This window comes from Botrytis sinoallii, assembly GCF_014898435.1.
Source record: "Botrytis sinoallii strain Bc 23 chromosome Unknown BSIN_013, whole genome shotgun sequence".
NCBI classification, from domain to species: Eukaryota; Fungi; Ascomycota; class Leotiomycetes; order Helotiales; family Sclerotiniaceae; genus Botrytis; species Botrytis sinoallii.
The window spans coordinates 450,290-473,075 of NW_024066040.1; the positions used below are offsets into that span (position 1 = coordinate 450,290).

The following is a 22,786-nucleotide window of genomic DNA, read 5'->3' on the forward strand; positions in this document are numbered from 1 at the left end:
GTTCATGGTTCTGAAGACTCCATTTCTACCTTTCTTATGACATGATGCTGCGAAAATGATGAAAAAAAATCTCTTATCTCTCTCTCTCTCGAGCCTATCTATCACTATCTTATCATGCTATGCTATCTCTCTATCTATTATCTCCTTTTCTCCCGATATCGATGAATGGGCCTCCTGATCGACGAAAGCGGTGAAGGTTTCCCACGAAATTATTAGCTAACGATTGTGATGTGTATAACCTAATGCAAGAAAATAGCATCAACCTTTATTGGCCAAGCTGGAATCTAGCTTGAATTTATCGACGAGCTTGAAAAGTGTAGTAGACCTCGAGTAGACATACTGACTTACTAAAACTGTGTTTGTGGGAATTGGCTCAAGTCGATATTTATGCTTTGGAAAGAAAGAGAAGAGCTGTAGGAGATTCCATAGTCCATAGTACTTTGCTCTGGTGTGCTCCGGTGATCTGACCCCGCGAAATTTAGGTTCAAGGAAGAGAGAGAGTACAGACCGGTGTTAGCAATTGTAGACGCTGTATCTGGTTTCCCATCTGAAAGGTTCAATCGACCAGTGCTCCTTCTTTTCGAACATGTAGTATTTCACTTCGAGATCCGTTCAAATAATAAAATAGCTAATAAAATTTGTATTACCATTCATCACATTGAAGTCGAAGTGACATTCTATGACGCGAAAACGAACCACTTTAAAGTCGTGGATCTTCAGGCGCGTCTTCCCAACATCAACCGCGTTCAACAACGAAAGGAAAATGACATGGCTACTATAAAACCTATTGAAGGCCGGACGGTGAGAATATCTCTAGGACTTCAGCTCACTATATAGTACTTACTAATGATTTACAAATCTACAGATCCATCAGATCCAGTCTGGCCAAGTAATTGTCGATTTATGTTCGGTGGTGAAAGAACTGGTGGAGAATAGTCTGGATGCTGGAGCAACGAGTATTGGTAAGAACGTTTACATACCTATACTCTTGAGATCTAGCTTACTAAAGATTCAATAGATGTGCGATTTAAAAATCAAGGACTCGAAGCAATCGAGGTACAAGACAATGGTGGTGGCATTTCTCCGCACAATTATGATACCCTAGCACTCAAACATTATACCTCGAAATTGACCACATACAACGACCTTACGACCCTTCAAACATTTGGATTCCGCGGCGAAGCCTTATCTTCACTATGTGCGCTCTCAAATTTTTCTGTCATTACATGCATGCCAGAAAGTGCCCCGAAAGGTACGAAGCTCGAATTCGAGATCTCAGGGAAGTTAAAAGGCACATCTGTTGTGGCGGCGCAAAAAGGAACTACGGTGATAGTAGAGAACCTATTCAACAATCTGCCAGTGAGAAGACGAGAGCTTGAGAAGAATATAAAACGAGAATGGAGTAAGGTTACAGGTGTTCTGGGACAATATGCTTGTATACAAACGGGTATCAAATTTACTGTCTCGCAACAGGCAGCCAAGGGCAAAAAGACAACAATTTTTTCTACAAAAGGAAATCCTACCACTAGAGAGAACATTGTTAACGTTTTTGGTGCGAAGACTCTTACCCAATTGATACCAATGGATTTACGTCTGGAGTTAGAGCCTACGAGTGGCCCCAGTCAGAAACGGAGTACACAAATTGATGATGACTCCAAAGACATCCGAATTATTGGTCATATTTCGCGTCCAGCTACGGGAGAAGGACGTCAAACTCCTGACAGGCAAATGTTTTTCGTAAATTCAAGACCGTGTGGACTTCCTCAAGTGGCAAAGGCTTTTAACGAGGTCTATAAATCATATAATGGATGGGGAAGCACTCAGTCACCATTCATATTTGCTAATATCGAGTTAGACACTCATTTGTATGATGTCAATGTTAGCCCTGACAAACGTACTATTTTACTACATGATCAGAGTCGTATGTTGGAGAACCTCAAGACGGCTCTTGCTGGACTTTTTGAAGGCCAGGACCATACAATAACAGTGTCTCAGTTGTCAGCACAGAAGCAACCACAATATAAACAGTTGACTATTAATCGAGAGGCTGCTAGTGCATCGAAAAATTTGCAAAAGCGTCCGCAAGCATCCCCGCAATCTGCCGAGGAGGGTGACGCGGAAGAAGAGGAGGAGGAAGAGGGAGAGGGAGAGCAAGCTTCGGGCGCAATCTCGGACTCTAGACGATCTAGTAACGCTCAAAGCACAGCTAGTCAGGATTCTCAAGTGCAGTCTAATTCAAAAGCAAAACGTTCTTCTATATCACGAAACTCATTGTCGCGAGATGGCGCAGCTATAAGTTTGATTTCGAATTGGGTCGGTCGTAAGTCTGAGGAACGGAGTGATCAACACCTGCACCTCGAAGGCTATGCAAGATGTTGACCAAGGTCCGTCGAAGGAAAAGCAAAGATTGATATCCAAGTTTGGCAGGGAAGCTGCTCGGGTTGAGGAGGCTGAAGATGATCTTGTGAGCCCTGAAAGCTCGATTGCGACTGCTCAAGACTCTCAGCCTGCGCCCACTTATAGACCCCCTCGACACGTTGCTGATTTTAATAACCGGATGGCTGAGGCTAGCGTCTCGAGAGAAGGGTCAAAAGCGTTAGAAGGCGCTGAAGATCCGCCCATTCCTCAACTTATATCACCATCCCCGATGTCTACTCCGGGAATACTGAGCTCGCTTGGAAGTAGCAGACCACAACGTTCTCAACAAGAGACGGCTACAATAACAATAGGTGATCATACTGTGACGAGCTCTATTGGAACACCTCCCCCTAAAAGATTGAAAGTTGACAGTAATTCTGCTTCCCTGCGTGAAAGTGGGAAACTTCAGCAGAACTTACCTATGCCATCTTTTGGGAAACGGCTTCTGCAACGATTCGGTGCACCTGGAACTCAAACCTCAGAAGCTAGCGATGATACGGATATGATCGATATAGAAGAGCCAGAATCTACGTTAGAAACAGCTGCACCTGATTCCTCAAGCGCTTCTGATGCAGATGTCGATGAAGATTTACCAACAGCTTCTCCGGCAGATGAGGATGCTTCTGTGTTATCAGAAGCTCCTCCAGAAGACAATGCAGATGGAGAGGAGGAAGATGGAGAGTACTTGGATGAGAAGGAGAAAAAGGTTCGCGAAGAAGCGAAAGTCCAAGAGATGATTAAGGAGGTTGAAAGAACGGCTGCGCTACCATCTCAAGAAAATATTTCTCGTGCAAAATTACTTGTCAAAGGTGGCGCGAAGAGGAAGGAATCCACGTTGAACTTGACACAGACTGTTGACACTACTGTTCTTGATATAAATCAGAAGTTTGAATCTTTGCAAGATGCACTCTCTTTGTACGCAAACCAAACTGCTTCTACTTCTCAAGACGAAGCTCTCGATTCTGACGGTGCCGAAGAGCGGCTCTCCCTCACAATCTCCAAGAGTGATTTCGCTAAGATGAAAATTATTGGTCAATTCAATCTCGGCTTTATTCTCGCATCGAAAGCTCCTGAGCCGACGACTGAAAATGGTGGAATACAAACAGCAGATAATGTTTTCATTATCGATCAACATTCATCAGACGAAAAGTACAATTTTGAACGATTGCAAGCTACTACAATAGTACAATCGCAAAGATTGGTTTACCCCAAAACACTTTCTCTCACAGCACTCGAGGAAGAAATTGTAGCTGAAAACCTCGATATTTTGGAACAAAATGGATTCATTTTGACCATCGATCAATCGTCCCAAGACGTAGGGGGAAGATGTCAACTTGTCTCTCTTCCTGTTTCTCGAGAAACCACTTTCTCGATCAATGATCTTGAGGAATTGATTGCGCTACTGGCGGAAAGTGGTGGTAGAGCCGGAATGGTAAGGCCGAGTAAAGTTAGAAAAATGTTCGCGATGAGGGCTTGTAGGAGTAGTATTATGATTGGGAAATCATTGACAAAGGGACAAATGGAAAAGGTGGTGAGGCATATGGGAGAGATTGAACAGCCGTGGAATTGTCCACATGGGAGACCTACTATGAGACATCTTTGTGGATTGGGTTTGTGGGATGGGGAGGGGGAGGGATGGAAGGAGGATTTGGAGGGAGAAAGGAAGATAGATTGGGGTGGGTATGTGAGGATGAAGAGGGGGTTGGAGTAGATGGTATGATGGTGAGATGGTGAGTTGGTGGGATGAAGATATCGGGGATGATTATTTTATATAGGTTTTTGTGGGGTTTCTATAGCATGGTGTTGGGGAAAGGAGGGAGAAAAGATCTTTTGGGGTTTACACAGCACATTTTGCTATCGACAGTATCTGCGGATATGAAATTTGCTAGATTTTGGGAGTTGGGGAAAGAAAAGTAAAGCGATGTAATACATTCATGGAAGTAATTTAAGTATTCAAGTGTTTTAGTTACCTAGGTATTAGATGTTAAAGGTGAGTAACTCGGTAAAATAAATGAATACTGTAGTTAGCGAGCTACCAGGTAGTCATTGTAAGATTGCAATAGGTAGGTTTTGGACCTGAAATCGAAATTGGAAGGGAGGGGGGAATTTTATTTTATTTTAAATTTGTTTGGTTAACTAAGGGTTAGAGGGAGTAAATGGATGAACGAATGAATGAATGATGAATGAACGTGATGAGAAGGTTGTGATATATAGAGGTTGACGGCGTAAGTATTGTAAAACACACCCAAAAGCGACCAAGCTTTTCCCCTTTTTTATCGTTTGGACCAATCATATCATCACGCGATTGAAAATTTATATGGTGAACTCTAGGTGGTGAAAGTATTGTAAATTTTATTCTACCCCTAGCAAAATCACTCAAATTTATCGAAATTCAGATTGTTTGGTTTTTTTTTAGAAATGCTATTCTAAGCCTATTTAGAACCTATAGAAAGCTTTGAAAGCTTCAAAAGCTTTAAAATTATAAGAGTTGAAAATTTGAATAAAAGGATTCAAAATTCGAAATTTTGGGGGGGATGGCTGAATATGTAGTAAAATTAGTAAAAGCAGCATTGGAATTTCGTAAAACAGCAACTTTTATTAAAAGTGGGGCTTACACGACTTATCCCATCAACCTCTGTATACCGTACGTGTGCGTGGTAAGGTTAGCGGGATATTGTGGATGGGGTGAGGATGATGATGATAGAGGGTGAGGATATGGTGAAATGATGGTGGAGGTTGTGATACTGGTGTTTGGGTGGGTGGTGAGATTGGTGAGATTGGGGAGGGGAGGGGAGGGGAGGGAATGGCGGTCGCGAGATGGGTGATGGGGGATGAGAATGGGGAATTCGAAGATGGAAGATGGAATTGGGAATTGGAAATGGGGATACTAGACTTGGGATACTTGGGCTGGGAGGATTGAGATTGAGATTGGGATTGGGATGCTGGATTTGATCTGATCTGATCTGATTTGACTAGCTTTTACTTGGATACCTCGGAAGGGGGAAGGTGAAGGGACAACTCATGAGGATAAATCGGGATATATTGGGATGGATGAATGGGATGGGGTTACTCGAGAGTGAATAGATGGTGAGTATCTAGTAGATGGTAGTAGTGGTAGTGAATGAACAAATCTGTAACAGAGCTCCGAGCTCCGATATCGGTGAAGATATGAGGATTTGAAGAATATGAAAATAGATATGCGAGGTCGCCTGGTGCGGCGGTGTGGTATGTTGTATTTTGTATTTTGTATTTTGCGGGGTTGTTTTGTAGGGGAGAGATCGATAGATCGGGATGGGGATGGGATAGGGATAGGGACTCGTAGATTTGGGAGGGGGCTCGGGCCGATGGAAAGCGAGATAGGTACTGTATGTACTAGGTATGTATGTGTGCATATCTAGGCACACACCGAAATAGGATGAGCGGATGGAATAGATTGATTTGGATGATTTGGATGAAATGGGATGGAAATAGGAAGGTGGCTGGAGACTGGATGGTATACTCGTAGTGGTGCGGTAGGTACTAGGTAATGGAGATCTTATTTCGGGATCGGGGGTTGGCTTGTTTGTAGATGGGATGGATGGATGGATGGATGGATGGATGAGGGGGATTGGGGAACGGATTCACCGTGGTGGTGGGGGACGGGTGGTGGGAAGATGAGATGGGAGAGGGTGATGGGAGAGGGTGACTGGGTGCAGGCTAACTGAGGGCTAGATTTGGCTTGGATTGGCTTGATATGAAGATTCAGATGTTTGATGAATCTTTTGATAGTACCTATGTTGAGAATGGAGTTTTGAATATCTTGATTACTAAGTACTGACTGATACTATATATGATAGGAAGTAGAGATTTGAAATATAAATATATTGCATGTTGTACCTATATACTAGTATTCTATCTTTTATATTCTATGTCATTCAACCAACCTGACATTAACATCCCTAGGTCACGGTATTATCTACAGAGTCGATGGTTAGGTCAAACATTCCGATACTGGAGTCTCGACGACTCAACCCTTCCGCTTTCGCGACGACTTTGATTGAGTCATTGGATTACCATACCTACGTATACGATGGATGTACAGTATAAAAACAACCCTCACCGCCTTCGAGAGTGAGCGACAGTGAGGGGCCTTTATGAGTAATACGAATCATTTATAGTCAATAATACATGTAATTTAATTGGTCAATACATCATTACATAGCAGATCCACAACACAAAAGCTGGTTTCCCAAATAAAAGTGGATCCAATTCCCAGCTCCAGAGTCAACTTGCATGAACATGACAAAGACAAGAAAGTGGCAGAAAAGGGTAATACCTTTCCTTTCATTGGCCACCGGATCTGCACCGACCGGAGATCATCTGGGAGCTACAACCCCGATATCGGTACCAGTGGTCTTTGAGTTTGTTCGAGAGGAGAGCATCATAAATAATATCCACCCCGCACTCCCTGGAAACTTGAATCATTCTCTTGACTACTTACTTACTTACTTCTACTACTCTTGTAAATCCTTTTCTGAAATTCTTTTCGTTTCATTCATAAAAGTTTCTGTCCGAGGAGTTTTGAGAATTTGTTCTTTGGGGGAATTCAATACCAAGTCAATCACCAGAGGGAAGAAAGAGATACGACACTAGAAGGATACCTTTGTCTTGTTATTTTCAATCCAAGTCGCCAATATGCCTACTGCTGAAGGGAGACCTCAAACTCTCTACGATAAGGTTCTCCAAGACCATATCGTAGATGAGAGAATGGATGGCACCATCTTACTTTACATCGGTATGTGGATTTCGAAAGGAATTGGGCATTCAAATACTGATTCTTGATATAGATAGACATTTGGTACATGAAGTCACTTCACCGGTATGTTCCTTTTTGGTACTTTATCATGGGGTCAATTTCCTAACCAATTTTTTATAGCAAGCTTTCGAGGGTTTAAAAAATGCCGGTAGAAAAGTTAGAAGACCAGATTGTACTCTTGCTACAACTGATCAATGTAAGTTTGCGTCTATGAAATCCAACAAAAATGCAAATCTAATGCTCCCTTTAGAACGTTCCAACCAGTTCCCGAAAATCCCTCAAAAACATCGAAACTTTCGTCGAGGAAGAAGATTCTAGACTTCAATGTATGACACTCGAAGATAATGTCAAGGATTTTGGAATCACATACTTTGGTCTCGGTGATAAGCGTCAAGGTATTGTGCACATCATTGGTCCTGAACAAGGTTTCACTCTTCCGGGTACCACGGTCGTTTGTGGTGACAGTCACACTTCCACACATGGTGCCTTTGGATCTTTGGCTTTCGGAATTGGTACGAGCGAAGTGGAGCATGTACTTGCGACACAGACTTTGATCACCAAGCGAAGCAAGAATATGAGAATTCAAATCGATGGTGAACTTGCACCAGGTGTCACAGCAAAGGATGTCGTCTTACATGCGATTGGAAGAATTGGTACGGCTGGTGGAACGGGTGCCGTCATTGAGTTTTGTGGTTCGGTTATTCGAAGCTTGAGTATGGAAGGTAGAATGTCGATCTGTAACATGTCTATCGAGGGTGGTGCCAGAGCTGGTATGATTGCTCCAGATGAGACCACTTTTGAGTATCTCAAGGATAGACCACTTGCTCCAAAGTATGGTTCGGAGGAATGGGAGAGAGCTACAAAATACTGGAAGAGTTTACAATCAGACGAAAACGCCAAGTACGATATCGATGTCTTTATCGATGCAAAGGATGTTGCTCCGACAGTTACTTGGGGTACCAGTCCTGAAGATGTCGTTCCAATTACTGGTTCGGTTCCAGATCCAGAATCTTACACCGACAAGGGAAAGAAGGAGAATGCTATTAAGATGTTGGAATATATGGGACTTACTGCCGGAACTCCAATGGAAGAGATTGTTTTGGACAAGGTTTTCATTGGCTCTTGTACAAATGCCAGAATTGAGGATCTCCGAGCTGCAGCTGGTATTGTCAAGGGAAAAAAGATTGCTGCCAACATCAAGCGAGCAATGGTTGTTCCAGGTTCCGGTCTTGTCAAGAGTATGGCAGAAGATGAAGGTCTGGATAAGATTTTCATGGATGCTGGTTTCGAATGGAGAGAAGCTGGTTGCAGTATGTGTCTCGGAATGAACCCTGATATCTTGGCACCAAAGGAGAGATGTGCTAGTACCAGTAACAGAAATTTCGAAGGTCGTCAAGGAGCTGGAAGTCGTACTCATTTGGTATCGCCAGCTTCAGCAGCAGCTTCCGCTATTGTTGGCAAGCTTACAGATGTGAGAAAATTTGCCCAGGGAGCCGATTCAGCACCGAAGAAGGTATCACCAACTAGTTATCAAGGCAAGGCACATGTTGATGAACGTGTCGAGACTGATGATGAAGAGCGAGAAGTTATTGGTGATCAACCAGAAGATAACTCCCCACACACAAACACCACCGCTGCACACTCCTCTGCTGGTCTTCCAAAATTCGAAATCTACAAGGGAATCGCAGCACCATTAGACCGAGCTAATGCCGATACCGACGCTATCATTCCTAAACAATTTTTGAAGACTATCAAGAGAACTGGCCTTGGATCTGCTCTTTTCTATGCTCTTCGTTTCAACGAAGATGGAACGGAGAAGCCGGAATTCGTTCTTAACCAAGAACCATACAGAAAGGCTAAGGTTCTCGTTGTCACTGGACCAAATTTCGGATGTGGAAGTTCTCGTGAGCACGCTCCATGGGCTCTTCTTGATTTCGGTATCAAATGTATCATTGCCCCATCTTTCGCGGATATCTTCTTCAACAACACTTTCAAGAATGGTATGCTTCCAATCCCAATTACCAACAAAGCCGATCTCAATGCCATTGCAGCAGAAGCATATGCAGGCAAGGAAATTGAAATTGATCTTCCAAATCAAGTCATCAATGATGAATCTGGAAAGAAAATCTGTAGTTTCGAGGTGGAAGAATTCAGAAAACATTGTTTAGTCAATGGATTGGATGATATTGGATTGACTCTTCAAATGGAAGATAAGATTTCGAATTTTGAGAAGAAGATGACAAAGGAGACACCATGGTTAGATGGTAGTGGATATTTGAAGAGAGGAAAGAATGGAAAGTTAGCAGTCAAACCAAAACCAGTACCTACAACTAATCGGGGAGAGAAATCAGGAACCCGCTTTGATTGGTAAATTTATCCAGTTTACCGATAATTAGTTACCAGATATTTTTTCTTCGGATGGATTTAGGGAGGTCTGGTGTTTTTTGCCTTGTTATTTTCTTCTCTTTTTTTTTCACAACTTCGCTTGCGATTTAAGGAGTTTACTTGCATTAAGCTTCAGCTAGCTAATTAGTTTGATTTGCTCTTTTTTTTCTGCTGGGAGCGGATTGATATCATTCGTATATGTCTGGTTGATCGATTACACTATGCGTTGTATGATGAATAGGGAATGATGAGCTTGAGTGATGGGAAAGAAAAGTTTTGCAATGCTATGCGACGCGATGAATGGGGATATTGTATGGGGATTGAAGGAAAATGAAATATAATGGCATGGCATGGCATGGTATGGAATGGAATGGAAAGTAGATCTCTAGATAGTCTAGTGTTCTTTTGCATTGAACGAAATGGGATGATATGATATGAAATGATGTTAAGTTAATTGAGTTTAGTAGTGAGTTTGAGTGATGATGATGGTGATGGTGATGGTGATGATGATGGTGATGTAAGTATATGTGTATTTATGAGAGAGAAAAAGGAACAGAAAGAAACAAGACAGAAGACGAAAAACAGAAGACAGAAGATGAATGAATAGTTTATATGGATATATCTATACATGTATGTATTATCAAGCAATCAGATTATAGTTATATTTATAGTTATATTATATTTATATGTATTATTTAAGCAATTATATTATTTATAGTTAATAATTAACAATTAACAATCATTCATCAATGAATTGGTAGGCCATTCGTAGCCTGTTTGGTTCCATGCCTGTTGGGGTGGGAGAGTGGGTTGTTAGCTGGGGTTTTTTGGTTTTGGTTTGGTTTGGTTTGGATTAGATTATTGTGGTGATGTGTAGGGGGGTGGATAGGGGGGTGAGTGGATGGATGGATGGATAGGGGGGTGAGTGGGTAGTTTGGGGGGTGGGTAGGGAGGTGGATGGATGGAAAGGGGAAAGGGGAGGAGGATCAAAACAAAACACCGAAATAAAACATACCGTCAAATTCGCATTCCGATACGCCACCGGATGTTTCTCAATATACTCCGTCGTCTCCCAACCTTTCGGATCACACGTGACGCTCTCCATCCCCTCGCGCTGATAAATCCTCACATAATCCACGTGCATGGTTGTCGGAAACCTCAGATCGCCGAGCAAAATCTGACTCCAGGCGCCGCTGATGCCCAGGTTGAGAATCACACTCATGGGTTCCTCGCTTACGAGTCTCTGGGCTACATTTCCGTTTTGGCCAATGGCGCGGCCGTCCATCATGAATGTTTGTTCGTCGCCGACGAACCAGGCGATTTTGCCCGTGGAGGAAACGCCGGGGGTGTATTCGAATGCGTATTTTTGGTATTGGAGGCCGTCGTACCAGTCGTTGTTGAGGAGGGTGGTGCCGGAGATCGCTTGTTGGAAAGGACCGCCGCAATACGAATTCATATTTGTGGTGTTGTAGTTGGGATTTGGAGGGAATGCGTGATTGGGTCGATAAAAGACGTCAAAGGGAGCGACTTGAAATGATTGTGTTACGACTCCAATGCGATTATTGGGATCGACGCTTCCTTCTAGGACGTCGATTTCTGGGGCTCCGCGACCGGTTCCGGGGGTGGGATGATCTTGGCCTTTGCATGTGCAGGAATTGAGTTTTTGACCTGGGAGCTCGGAAAGTCCATCGGGAGAACTTTGGTTTGGGGTAATACCGTAATCGCAGGAGTTGTAGGTGTAAGGCCACACGCCTTCGGTAGTAGCTTTATAGCCTGGACGACCCAAATTACCCATGGACCAGACACCGGGCCAGAGACCAGGAACTGCGGAGGGGCCTGGAAGGGAGATGGATACTTCGAGGATACCGCCTTTGAAACAAAGTTGGTTCCAAGAGTTAAGCATACCGGATTGGTATCCGAGGTTATGGTTTGCAAAAGCATCCATGCGTAATTGCAGAGTGCCTCCTCCAGTTGTGACGGCTACGGGATCTATAGGAGTATTAGTATATGGCAGTGAACAATATTGTCAAAATACGAAGTCCAGAACGGCATGCATCATTGCTGAAATATGGAAACCAAATCTGACTTGCTCATCATGCATGCCAAGAGCCCCACAACCTTAATTCCACCTTCAGTTTCTCGGCTCTTCTCTCGCCTCCTCTCTTCCCCTTAATTTTCGCCAAATCTCAAAATCCAATACTGAAATCATCTTTTCCCTTAATCACCATCCTCATCTCCATCCCAAACAAGAAGAAATCTCAAAAACTCACCATACCACTCCATGTCCTGCGTAGCCCCATACCAAATATTCGGCGCCGTCCAAAATGGATCATCCCCAGGATAAAAAGTTCGATTATTATTATTAAATTCATCCGAGAAAACCAGATTGGAGAGTTCCCCATTAAATGTTGATTTTCTGGTTCTCGAAGCTTGGGGTGTGTCGGGATCGATTAGGGTTGTGCGAACATTGCGCAGGAGGGATAAGTTCTCTGTTGTGGGAGTTAGCATGAAAGATTCGGGAGGAGAAAGGGTACAGATTGAGAGAAAAGACAAAACGCAAGACAAAAAAAGATCAAACTAACATTATTAACATGCGCCCACGCCGGTCCATAATCCACATAATTCCCACCACCACCTCCTCCGGTCCCCCAAACCCTCGTCGTAAAAGTCAACACCGGCAACAAGATAAAAACACAAAGCAATCCAATAACCATTAAAACCCCTCCAATGGCATTTATCAAACTTTTCTTTTCCATCCATTCATGAAACGTAGGTTTAAAATCCCGATCATCATTTTCATTCGGCATGTGAAGATTATCATCATCTTCAATTTCATCATCATATAGTATAAATCCCTTTTCACCTCCAAAATAGGGATGGAATGCTGCTACGCGGTCGTCGGGATAATTCCATTTTTCAGGATTATCGATGAGAGCGGCGCTGGAATCGCGAAAGGGATTTCGAGGTATAGAAGAGGATAAGGAGTCGGAGGATGTAGACGCTTCAGATATAAAAAGTGGACGAGGAGCATTTAGTTCCGAACCGTATGAAGATGGTGTGCGAGAATTGGGATAGCGGGAGTAATCATGGCCTAGATCTTTTAATCCTTTTTGTGTACCCGTTCGTGATGGATCTCCAATCTGCAAACCTATTCCTGCCAATTCTGATTTTCGTCTTAGAAGTTGTTGCGGAGAACTCAGACCCTTTCCTCTCTTATTTGTATTTCCATTGCTTGGTGTATTTCCACTCGAATCTGTGGATGTAGGAAGAGGTAGATCTCCAGAAGAAGAAGAACCTGCAGGTGAAATCGTACCACCATTAGACCACTTTTGTTTCGTCACTACTATTAACTGTCGTTGATGAAGTCGAAGATTGAGAGAGATGGTATAACTGGCAAATATGATTTTCGATTCATACTTAAATTAGATGCACGTCTTTCCATTGGCGGAGTATTTGAAAGTCTTTGTGAATCCGGTCTGACAATATCTGTAGTAGAACTAGGTGAATTCGAAGGGCCCGCGTTGATATTTATTGCTAACGACACATTTGAGCGTCCAGCTTGGACCATTTCCATAAGAGGTTGTTGAGAATTGCGCATCTCAACCTTTGCAGGAGGAGAAACTTTTCGTAATGGCGACATTGTGCGTGGAATTTCTCTCACTTGATTTGTTGAAGCAGATACCAAATCTCCAAATATCTCTCCTCAAGTTGAATTCGGTTAAACCAAACTAAACACAATATACCTCATAAAATCCATATAAGATTGAAATTTCCAGCAGAGATTTCCTCAAGAAATTGTTCATACATCAAATAGTGAATAACCATCCATTTCACTCATGTAACCCAATCCTCACATTCAAAATCGCATTGCGAATTCGGCGATGGACACAACCACACAACCTAAAGCAATCTGCCAAGAGCGTGTCGTTTTGAATTCGAATATATCTATAAATATAAATCGATAGGTATTTTCCGAAAACGACAAAGGAGTTTCCGAGAATTCTATCGCGGTCCGGAATTGGCTATGACGTACTCGAATATTTTTATTTTTATCGCATGGAGCTCTGGAATGTGGAGTGGCTCGTGGGTGACTGATAAGAGCTCCCGGTGGAGAATTTCCCCAAAATTGAAGATCAAGGCTTAAGGTTATCGGGACTTCAACGAAAGAAGAAGGAAAGAAAGAAAGAAAGAATCCGGTATTTATTTATAGCAATCGAAACGATTGAGGAATATATAATTGTGTCTATCATCAAGTTGATGACTGATAATAAAGCACCAGAAATATATCTGCGAAAGCGACAGTGATGATCGAGGTGAGGTGAAAACGACAGTAGAGTGTAGAAGTTGAAGAAGAGGAGGAGGAGGAGGAGGAAGATGAAGAAGATGAAGAAGATGAAGAAATAAAAAGAAACCAAGATAACGAGACGAAACGAAACGAAACGAATGAAAAGCACTTCATAGTAAAATACCTAGCTGGTCCTCATCTCGTACTTAGTCCTCGTACCTACACTCACCAGTGCAAGTAACTGCAAGTGCCAAAGGATAAATTCCAACTCAATGCACACATACATACCTCATACATATATACACCTAGTAGCACCTCCCGCTATCTACCAACCCGTCACCACCCACCAATTATATATCGCCATCCACCAATCCCATCTCGGTTACTCTACTCCCCTAGACAGAACAGAGTCGAAATGTCGAATGTGCATGTGGATAGAAAGCCATCTCTCTTGCACCGGTAGCTATACTTTCGCGAGTCCGAGGGTGGATGTCGTATTTAGATAACTTTTGTAGGTATCTATATCTATCTATCTAATCGCAAGATGGAAATATGATATCCTCATGTCGATATCAATATCTATGGATATATTAATTAGATATTCAATCACTCATTTGATTAGTCATCCATCCATCTATTCATCATACATATATACATATATACACACACACATAAATCCCTTACCGAAAATACTCTCATCACACACACCACTCTCCATCCATCCATCCATCCATCCATCCATCCATCCATCCACCATCCATCCACCATCCATCAAAATCTAAAAACCAAAAGAAAGCTCCACAATCTACATCTCGTACCCGCCCCATCCCAACGCCACTAACGAACGTTATATTCATCTGCCCACCTGGTCTGGGCATCTATTGATCCACCCTCTCTCCTCCTATCCAATCGCCCAAACGCTCCACAGTATGTGGAGTAACGAAGACGCATACAAACAAGTAGGCTCGGTAGGTAAACAAGACAAGTAAAGCCTATCTCGATCTTGATTCTCGACCAATTATATACATACAATACAATACAATACATGCAATACATGCAATACATACAATAGAGATAGTACAGATAGTACATACACTACAATAAACCCGCTATCGATTTCAATACACATGATACACATGATACACATAATACACATAATACACATAATACACATAATACACATAATACACATAATACACATAATACACATAATACACATAATACACATAATACACATAATACACATAATACACATAATACACATAATACACATACATATATACCATACCTCTACATACACAAGCTCCACATATACATTTCAACCTTGGAAATTTTCATACATTTCAAATTTTCGTACTTTCGCATCACACCTAATAGATAATTTCCTGACATAGGTACCGTATACTCATACATGATCGGAAAAAACATTACCTAGTATACATACGAGATACATAAACATAAACATAAACATACCTACAAACAGAGCTCATCACCATCACCATCACCATCACCATCACGAAAGATACCTACTAGATACCTACCTACCTACTCATCCACATACCAATTACTTCCAAGATTATGACTTCTTACTTATTAGCAAATATAAACTTCAACTTCAACTTTAGCATTTCCGCATTTTACTTTCTGATTTTTCTCTCTCTCTGCCTGCCTCTCTAGCTCGCTCACACAGACATACATATACATATACACATGCTTATCTTATCGTATAGCTGGTGCTGGCTACCTATCCTCCACACACCTAAGAATACTTAACTTAATCCATTCATATGCGTACTAGGTACCTAGTATCCTCATGCTCTCCCTAACCACTTCATGAATATCATCGCATCTATGCGTCTATGCGTTCATTCATCACTTCATCCATTCCAGATGTCCAGATTTGCATAGGTACTTCACAATCCGCAATCCGTAATCCCTCCCTCGCTCACTCACTCGCTCGCCTATCAATACTTCATTTAGTATACACGTAGTACATACACACACCTGATATCATCCTCTTCTCTTCTTCATTCCGAAACTGCTGTGTCCATCAATCAATCAATCAATCATCAATTGTGTTCCCACAACCCTTCCGCTTTCTCCAAGTTCATCACTTCTCGTGTCTTGAATTCCAGACCTCTCATTCATTCATTCCCTTTCCTTTCATCCACTTCCATTTTCGAGTAATATCGATATAGAACGAGTAAAATTAATCCCCTATTCTCGAGCAATTTATTCATCAACTTTTTTCTTTCCTTCTTTCCCTCCAATACCCTCAAGACCAAAAGCCAATTCATAATTATCATGCCCAGCCATTGAATTTCGAGTTCCGTAAATTCGGCGACACGTTAACCTCTCTTCGGAAGATGCAAATCCGCTCAGTTAAGTCTGACAAACAATGGGGTTGATTTCCTCGTGTAACATCCTTACATATATGGGTCTTATAAACAGCCAACTATTCAATAATCTCCAGCTAGCTCTTCTCATGTCAAGTATAGTAGCTCAAGGACCATGTCGAGGATCTTTGTGCGACAATGAGTTTTGTTGACGAACGACTTCTTGTTCATCATCTTCATTATCCCAGCCCAGAACCGACTTCAACGAATTCAATTCTTTTTGTAGTTGTTGGAGTCCTCCTGCCACTCCGCTCAGGACAGTAAATAGTTGTTTTTGCGTACTCTTCGGGGTATCGTCGATGAGAGATCGTTCTTTCATCATAGAACCGTCGGCTGGGATAGGATATTGAACAATTTGATTGTTGGGAAAATTGTGCATCGGCAACGGCTGGGCAAATTGATTATTTTGAAGAGGTGGACCTCCCTGTTGTATGACTTGTTTAATCGCAGGAGTTTCGTAGAATCGTGGTCGATGCAATACAATGGGAGCTGCTCGTGACTGTTGCCCATTTGTGCCTGGTTCCCCTTCATCCATATTTCCTTGATCGAGTTCTTCGCGGGCAATTTGAGCTTGTAACATGGAATCCAATTCTGCTTCTTGAGCTTCCTTCAATCCGGGGGTTCTTAATGGTGGTCGTGGTATAGACGGAAGAGGTGGGTATGGACTGACATAATGACCTGGTGAATTGAATTTACTGAATATGCTATTCTCCTCTTCAAATGATGGGTTTTCGAATTCGGATCGCTTTCGCTTGGTGGGGGGGTCAACTTTTTCCGTATATCTTAAAGCTCTGGCATCTTGATCCCCTACAATTGTGAAATTCAAGAGTCAGTAATACTATTTTCACCATACGAGATCATAAAACAGAGGATGTAGATACCCAGATTTTTTATTCTCAAACTGCATTTATTCCCTTTACTCGTGAAAATACAAGTCGCGCAAGCTCCTTGAAACCATTCTTCCAGCACAATACAGTGAGAGAATCGTCCATAGCCCTGTTTACAATGCGAACATGGGTTTGCCATTATTCTTCCTCTGGTGGCTACCATACATGCACCTCTCTGCTGAACACGTTGACTCTCGGTCGATCTTTCCGGTGGTAATTCCTGGTCTTCGCGCCATGGTAGATCGCGCATTTCAGGTAGAACCTTGATGCGATCGAGAAAAGTCGGTTCGTTTCTATGGTTGCAAAATGAGTAGTACTTGTCGTTTGCATCGTCTGCAGAGGTATCTCCATGGCTTAACTCTCGTCCATTGACTCTTTCTTCGTTGCTACTTTCTGACGCTTGTCCGTTCTGTGTGTAGTTTTGTCCTGGACCTGTTTCTGGCGTCTCACTCATTTCTATATCATCCGTCATATCCGTTCTGAACGAAGGCGCCCTATGTCTCCTGGGACGCATATTTCTTCCTTCTCTTTTTCGTTTTGGTTTTCTTTCTGGTGACGGCGAAGTTGAACTTGCTTCAGAACGATTGCGCGGTTCAGGAGTTGGCGCGTTGTCGGCAGTCTGTCGCGTCCAGAGTCCTGGTCCGTTGGCTGAATATCTTGTTTTGGCAGATGCGTTACCTCGGTCGCGAAGTTCCATTTTATATGATGTGGTTTATTAGCTGGTCGGCGGGACTTGACAGCGAGAGATTTTGTTATGTGCAGAGCTAAGTGAGTGATTGGTCTAGCTTGAGGTGGTTAGGCCTAAGCGATAACCTTAAATTTTACTCTTATCGGTGTGCCTAGCCTCCGGAAACCGTACATCTAACTAGATGACTCGGCAAAGGGTTACTAGACAAAATTATGAATTAGATGTAAAGCAGCGTGAAATCGATTCCTCAATTCCTTTCCCAACAATACAGGACCCCATAAAGAGTGAATTGAGAGAATACTTTGATTCAATTTTATTTGTTAAAGCTACCTACCTAGGTACCTACTTGAAGGTGATTTTTTATGACTTCAGGGCACAGCTTGAACGCTCGCATGTTTTCGCTTATGAAGAGATTCTTCACCAATTTAGCTGATCTCCTACAATGGGCATTTAGAGTTCATTTTGAAGTCTTTTCATAGCGATGTAGATATCATATTATGATCACTGTATCATTCGAATCACCTGTAACATCGTGAGATTATCAGCAAGTATGATTTCTAGATTCACGCATTTTTATTGTTATTAGGTTTAATATAGGCTAGTTTACAAAACTTATGTACTCTGATGCCGTAATGCTTGTGAATTTCAGAATGTCATCGAAGCAACGTATCAATTATCATCATCCTCCACACCAAGTGTTTTCTTCAACGTATTAAGCTCTCTCTGGATATTGTCAATACCTCCTTGAAGACCACTGATAATTCCCATTAGCTGTAATTGCTTTCGCTTTGGCAAAGTTTCTATGAGTGGAGCCGCGGCAAAACTTAGTCCATTCGGGGTAGTAACAAAAGTTGGTTGGTATTCTCGTTGTTGACGTTTGTTGCCCGCTTTCTGGGGTGGGGGTTGCGATATAGTTGATCCATTACTCATGATGACTTGTTGCTGACCTGCGAAGACGTTGGGGCTGTGATTAGGTTGAACTTGAAATTGCGGATGGGGTAGTTGAGGTTGAGGTTGGTGTTGGGGTAGAGGTTGGTGTTGGGGTAGGGGTTGAGGTTGATGTTGGGGTTGATGTTGATGTTGGACTGGAGGTGGAGGTGGAGGTGGAGGTGGAAATGGAGATTGGTATTGCGCCTGTTGCTGTTGCTGGACTTGGGCCTGAATTTGCTGTTTTTGTACTTGAGCTTGATGTTGCTGTAGTCTAGTTTGAGGCGGCTGCTGTTGTTGAGCTTGAGGTTGAGGAGGCTGAGGTTGTGGTGGTTTGGCTTGCTTCGGGTCTGGTTTATCTTGTTGTTGCTCTGGCTTGGACTGCTCATGTTGTGGTTTTGGAATTTGTGGTCTGGGTAGATTTGGAAATGTAGGTTGGGATCCTGCTTGAGTCTGGTTGACAGAAGCCCAAGTTGTAGATGCCGGTCTGCTTGGAGCTGACTGAGGAGTACTTGCACTTGGAGTATTGCTTGGTTTTCTGGTTGGTTCCTTGACGGTCGATTCCTTCTCAGCGGATTTGCCAACAGACTTGCGTAAACCGCCATTTCGAGTGTTGGGTGTGGACGAGTTGCGCGTAGCCATGTGTGGAGAATTGACAGGTGCCCATGAGGTTAAAGATGAACGAGGTGGGCGTCCTCCGCGCGTCTTCGTAGATCCCAAACCTGTGTCTACTACAGGAGGTTCTTGCCATCCCGTTTGAATTGGCTTTTCTGGTTCTTCGACACGGGCTTTCTTTGCTGGCGGACCAGAATGATTGCTTTCTTCAGACTTGTTTTTTGTACTGGATTTATCTGGCGTCTGTTTGACAGTATTCTTTGCTGATGCTCTCCGTGCACTTGAGGATTCAGGTTCTGGAGTCACGCGAATTCCGTCTTCTGCAGTAAATTCATCGGGCTCGACTACATTGGTATGCAATTAGTAATTGATGTGAATTTCTCACAAAGAAAAACTTACTCTCTTCATTAGTCTTGATGCTGCAACGGTTTGGTCTGCCACTTAGTTGACAGCTAGCGCATGCTCCCTTGAAAAATCCTGGCAGCGCGATACATAAGGTGAACTTTCCCCGAGAATTGGCACATGAGAGGCAAGGATCCTCAACTACATTTCCTCGAGTAGCAAGCAAACAGCCAAATCTAATTTGTTTCCTACGGGAATCTCCTCCAGTCTCGATCTCAGAGCCCGCTTCGACTCCTTCCCTCCAAGGCAAAGAACGTTTTGCAGGCATCATTTGTAATCTTTCCTCCATTGTTGATGAGTTTGGATCTCTGAATGAAATTTGATTCAAATACTTCGGAGGTGTGCTGGGGCTATATCGTTTAGATGCTGAACTGGGCGTCGCGATCGAAGGTTCGTCAGCCAGCTCTGGCTCAGGCGACTCGAGGTTTTGAGGACTAACGGCCGCCATTTTGTTTCTTGGTGCGAAATCAATATCAGATCCTATTGATTCAGGTGAAGATGGTGCTGCCCACTCATCGTCACCATCTTTATCAACAACGATAGTATCGCTGTCTCGGGATCGTCGTGGGGGCATGTTGAAAAGTCGCGTTGATCGAGACGTAATCGGTCGCGATATTTAAAAAATCCCAAGGTGAAATTAGATCGTGCTAATCCTTGTACCGAATATAAATATATGCCGCTTTTATCTCTTATCGGGACTGCACGTCAGGCTGGAAATTGTTGGAATGGTCCCAAAGTGAGATTGGATATAATTGAAGAAATTTTCTTGTAGACAACAATAATGAATATAAAAAGGGTCGGGTAATGTGAATGATTCACAGCTGAGTACAGCACAGCATGGGCAGGTTTTATCTACTTGGTCGGTAGATATTTTAGTTCGGAATTAGCTCTTTTAGTACTTTCTCTATTAGGTAAAGGTCTAGAAGTCTATTCATCGCCAAAATTGATAACCCAGAAAACTAATTGCCTTGATCGGCGATTAATGGATCTGATGGTACGATTTTCTTCTGAAGGGTAGTGAATAGTCTCTTGTATTTCTATATTGTTGGGCGCGTGATACGCTCGCTATGCTTACAATGCGTCATTTCTCTTGTGGTAGCCCATAATCTAGACTGCCCTTTGCTAATATGTTACGTTCGGTTGTATTACGAATGTACAACAAGCTGTCTATTTTTTCTTGGCCTCCTCCTTGGTCAAGGCCAATTGGTCTTTTTCCTCCCTCATTTTCCTTTTATCTTCCAGATCATTTTCTACTTGCCATACTGCTCGATCGAGCTCCATTTGCAATTCTGGTATGTCTAATGCTTTGGCAATTTCCTTTCCATCAGAAGCATGAAGTAGCATCGTCTCAACACCCGATACATCCGAATTTGATGATAGTGTATCAGCCGCACTTTTCGAGTCGGGAGACGGAATCTTGTTCCTCAGATACAGCTCGTCTAATATCTTGGATGGCTTTGGTACAATGAGATTTTCCTTCAAAAGGAAGTCGATGTGTTTAGACCCTGCTAGCGCTTTCCAATGACTATATGCCCGAAAGCATAGATAGAAGAAGGGTAGATTTGGGATACTGATTGATGTTAGCTTCCAAATATTATCGGCGAGGTTATAGCTGGCTGCACTTACATCGGAACAAGCGCGAAGGGAGCAACTAAAGGCATTCCAATGATTGAACCCCATAACCTCGTCTTGTGAAGTTGTCTTCTCTCTGTGCCAAGTACTTGCAGGATTTTCGAAATGTTTTCCTGTGGAAGAAAATTTGAGGGAAATGAGATCTCAACTTTCTCTCTGTCGCCCAATTCTTCTGCTCGCCTTCGTTTAGACAAGGGAGGAATGGATTTTAAACCCCATTCCTCATATGGTATTCTTTGCAGGGCCTTGTTCCCAAAATCGACCACCTTCTTCTGCCATCCTGATTCCTTCTTCTCCCAACTATTCCAAAGATTATTCGCCTTTGCACTTGTCTTATCTAGTAAGGAAACCTCATTTGTAGTGGTAACATTAAGTCGCTGGCAGTAAATAAGGGTTCGCCGCGTGGAGATGGGAAGTAGGTAGAGTCGCATAGTTCGTTCTTCGTGGACCAGAGAATTAGATGGAAAATTTACACAATTGCGATTCTCGAGATGGGTATTATGTCGTACAAGATCGTTAGGCGTTATACGTAAAATGGTCGTTATTCGTCTGCTCGTGAAATGCCGTTTGTTACTTCAATTGCATTGGAGTGTGTATGATAGTTTTGATGAGAAGATGGTGCTGGTTAGGAGAGTAACGTCTTGCACTTCTTTCTTTCTTTCTCTTTTTGACTGATTAGAACTACCGGTAGATGAACATCAAGCTACAAAAAAACCCAAAAATCGAAAAGCTTTTTACCTGGATTCATGGAGGCTGAGCTAAGATAAGATCCATTTTCACTTGTAGATAGAATGACGCATGAGAATAACCTTGAATACCTAGTAGGTACCTAGTGAATAAATCCCTAGTACGAACGAGTACATGGAGTCGAATATTTTCCAAGTGGGGGGAGAAGAAAAGATTGATCTAGATAGAAGTGTACTAGGTAGGTGAGTGAGGAGTGAGATGATAGGCTCGATAGGTATTTTGAGTGTATGGTGGGTGAAAAATGGTGGGAGGGGAGGGAAGAAGTGGGTGAAGATTCACAAATACCCGACGACACGATGCAAGTAATATCTACCAAGGTACTCCATATAGTGCCACGTGAGGATCTACCCACCCACCGGAATCCCATGAATACTGTGAATATCATGATATCGTGAACACCACGAATACTATGAATACTTCGTATATATCCATATACATATACACATATATATGTATACACAAGGTATATTTATATATATTCACAATACCTGCAATTGAAGGCACCTAGTAAGGAATCCTTGCAAGGCTTATTATAAACTCCCCCATGTTCTCAAATTCCAATTTATACCTTGAATTGTCTTATTATTCTCATCATTTTTTATCCTTCTG

At 42.6% G+C, this 22,786-nt stretch overlaps 6 protein-coding genes across 6 annotated transcripts; 2 read left to right on the forward strand and 4 right to left on the reverse strand.

Moving 5' to 3' along the window:
* Nucleotides 1-768: 768 nt before the first annotated feature.
* EAF02_007587 (uncharacterized protein) lies at nt 769-4,129 on the forward strand (the record flags this gene model as incomplete). Its single annotated transcript, XM_038903635.1, has 4 exons — nt 769-801; nt 866-962; nt 1,019-2,320; nt 2,385-4,129. The coding sequence occupies 4 exons, from the start codon at nt 769-771 to the stop codon at nt 4,127-4,129; spliced, it is 3,177 nt and encodes a 1,058-aa protein (XP_038756449.1).
* Nucleotides 4,130-6,877: 2,748 nt separating this feature from the next.
* EAF02_007588 (uncharacterized protein) lies at nt 6,878-9,584 on the forward strand (the record flags this gene model as incomplete). Its single annotated transcript, XM_038903636.1, has 4 exons — nt 6,878-7,192; nt 7,245-7,276; nt 7,334-7,413; nt 7,478-9,584. Exons 1-4 carry the CDS (start codon nt 7,093-7,095, stop codon nt 9,582-9,584), a joined length of 2,319 nt encoding a protein of 772 aa, XP_038756450.1. The 5' UTR covers nt 6,878-7,092.
* A 746-nt stretch (nt 9,585-10,330) lies between these two features.
* On the reverse strand, nt 10,331-13,238 carry EAF02_007589 (uncharacterized protein; the record flags this gene model as incomplete). The annotated part of the gene is made up of 5 exons (XM_038903637.1): nt 10,331-10,387; nt 10,614-11,587; nt 11,869-12,085; nt 12,181-12,938; nt 13,016-13,238. The coding sequence occupies 5 exons, from the start codon at nt 13,236-13,238 to the stop codon at nt 10,331-10,333; spliced, it is 2,229 nt and encodes a 742-aa protein (XP_038756451.1).
* A 2,206-nt stretch (nt 13,239-15,444) lies between these two features.
* EAF02_007590 (uncharacterized protein) lies at nt 15,445-17,863 on the reverse strand (the record flags this gene model as incomplete). Its single annotated transcript, XM_038903638.1, has 2 exons — nt 15,445-17,086; nt 17,161-17,863. 2 exons carry the CDS (start codon nt 17,861-17,863, stop codon nt 16,386-16,388), a joined length of 1,404 nt encoding a protein of 467 aa, XP_038756452.1. The 3' UTR covers nt 15,445-16,385.
* A 660-nt stretch (nt 17,864-18,523) lies between these two features.
* EAF02_007591 (uncharacterized protein) lies at nt 18,524-20,372 on the reverse strand (the record flags this gene model as incomplete). Its single annotated transcript, XM_038903639.1, has 3 exons — nt 18,524-18,796; nt 19,034-19,740; nt 19,796-20,372. 3 exons carry the CDS (start codon nt 20,370-20,372, stop codon nt 18,524-18,526), a joined length of 1,557 nt encoding a protein of 518 aa, XP_038756453.1.
* A 353-nt stretch (nt 20,373-20,725) lies between these two features.
* Nucleotides 20,726-22,423, reverse strand: EAF02_007592 (uncharacterized protein). Its single transcript, XM_038903640.1, has 3 exons — nt 22,169-22,423; nt 21,425-22,093; nt 20,726-21,368 (listed from the first exon to the last, which is right to left on the reverse strand). Exons 2-3 carry the CDS (start codon nt 21,859-21,861, stop codon nt 20,966-20,968), a joined length of 840 nt encoding a protein of 279 aa, XP_038756454.1. The 5' UTR covers nt 21,862-22,093; nt 22,169-22,423; the 3' UTR covers nt 20,726-20,965.
* Nucleotides 22,424-22,786: the final 363 nt, after the last annotated feature.

Excerpts from the sequence above, each read along its gene's own strand:
- EAF02_007592 (XM_038903640.1), bottom strand. The coding sequence starts at position 21,861 with ATGCGACTCTACCTACTTCCCATCTCCACGCGGCGAACCCTTATTTAC. Across the intron at positions 21,369-21,424 it reads CCCTTCGCGCTTGTTCCGAT|TATCCCAAATCTACCCTTCT; the intron begins GTAAGTGCAGCC and ends AACATCAATCAG.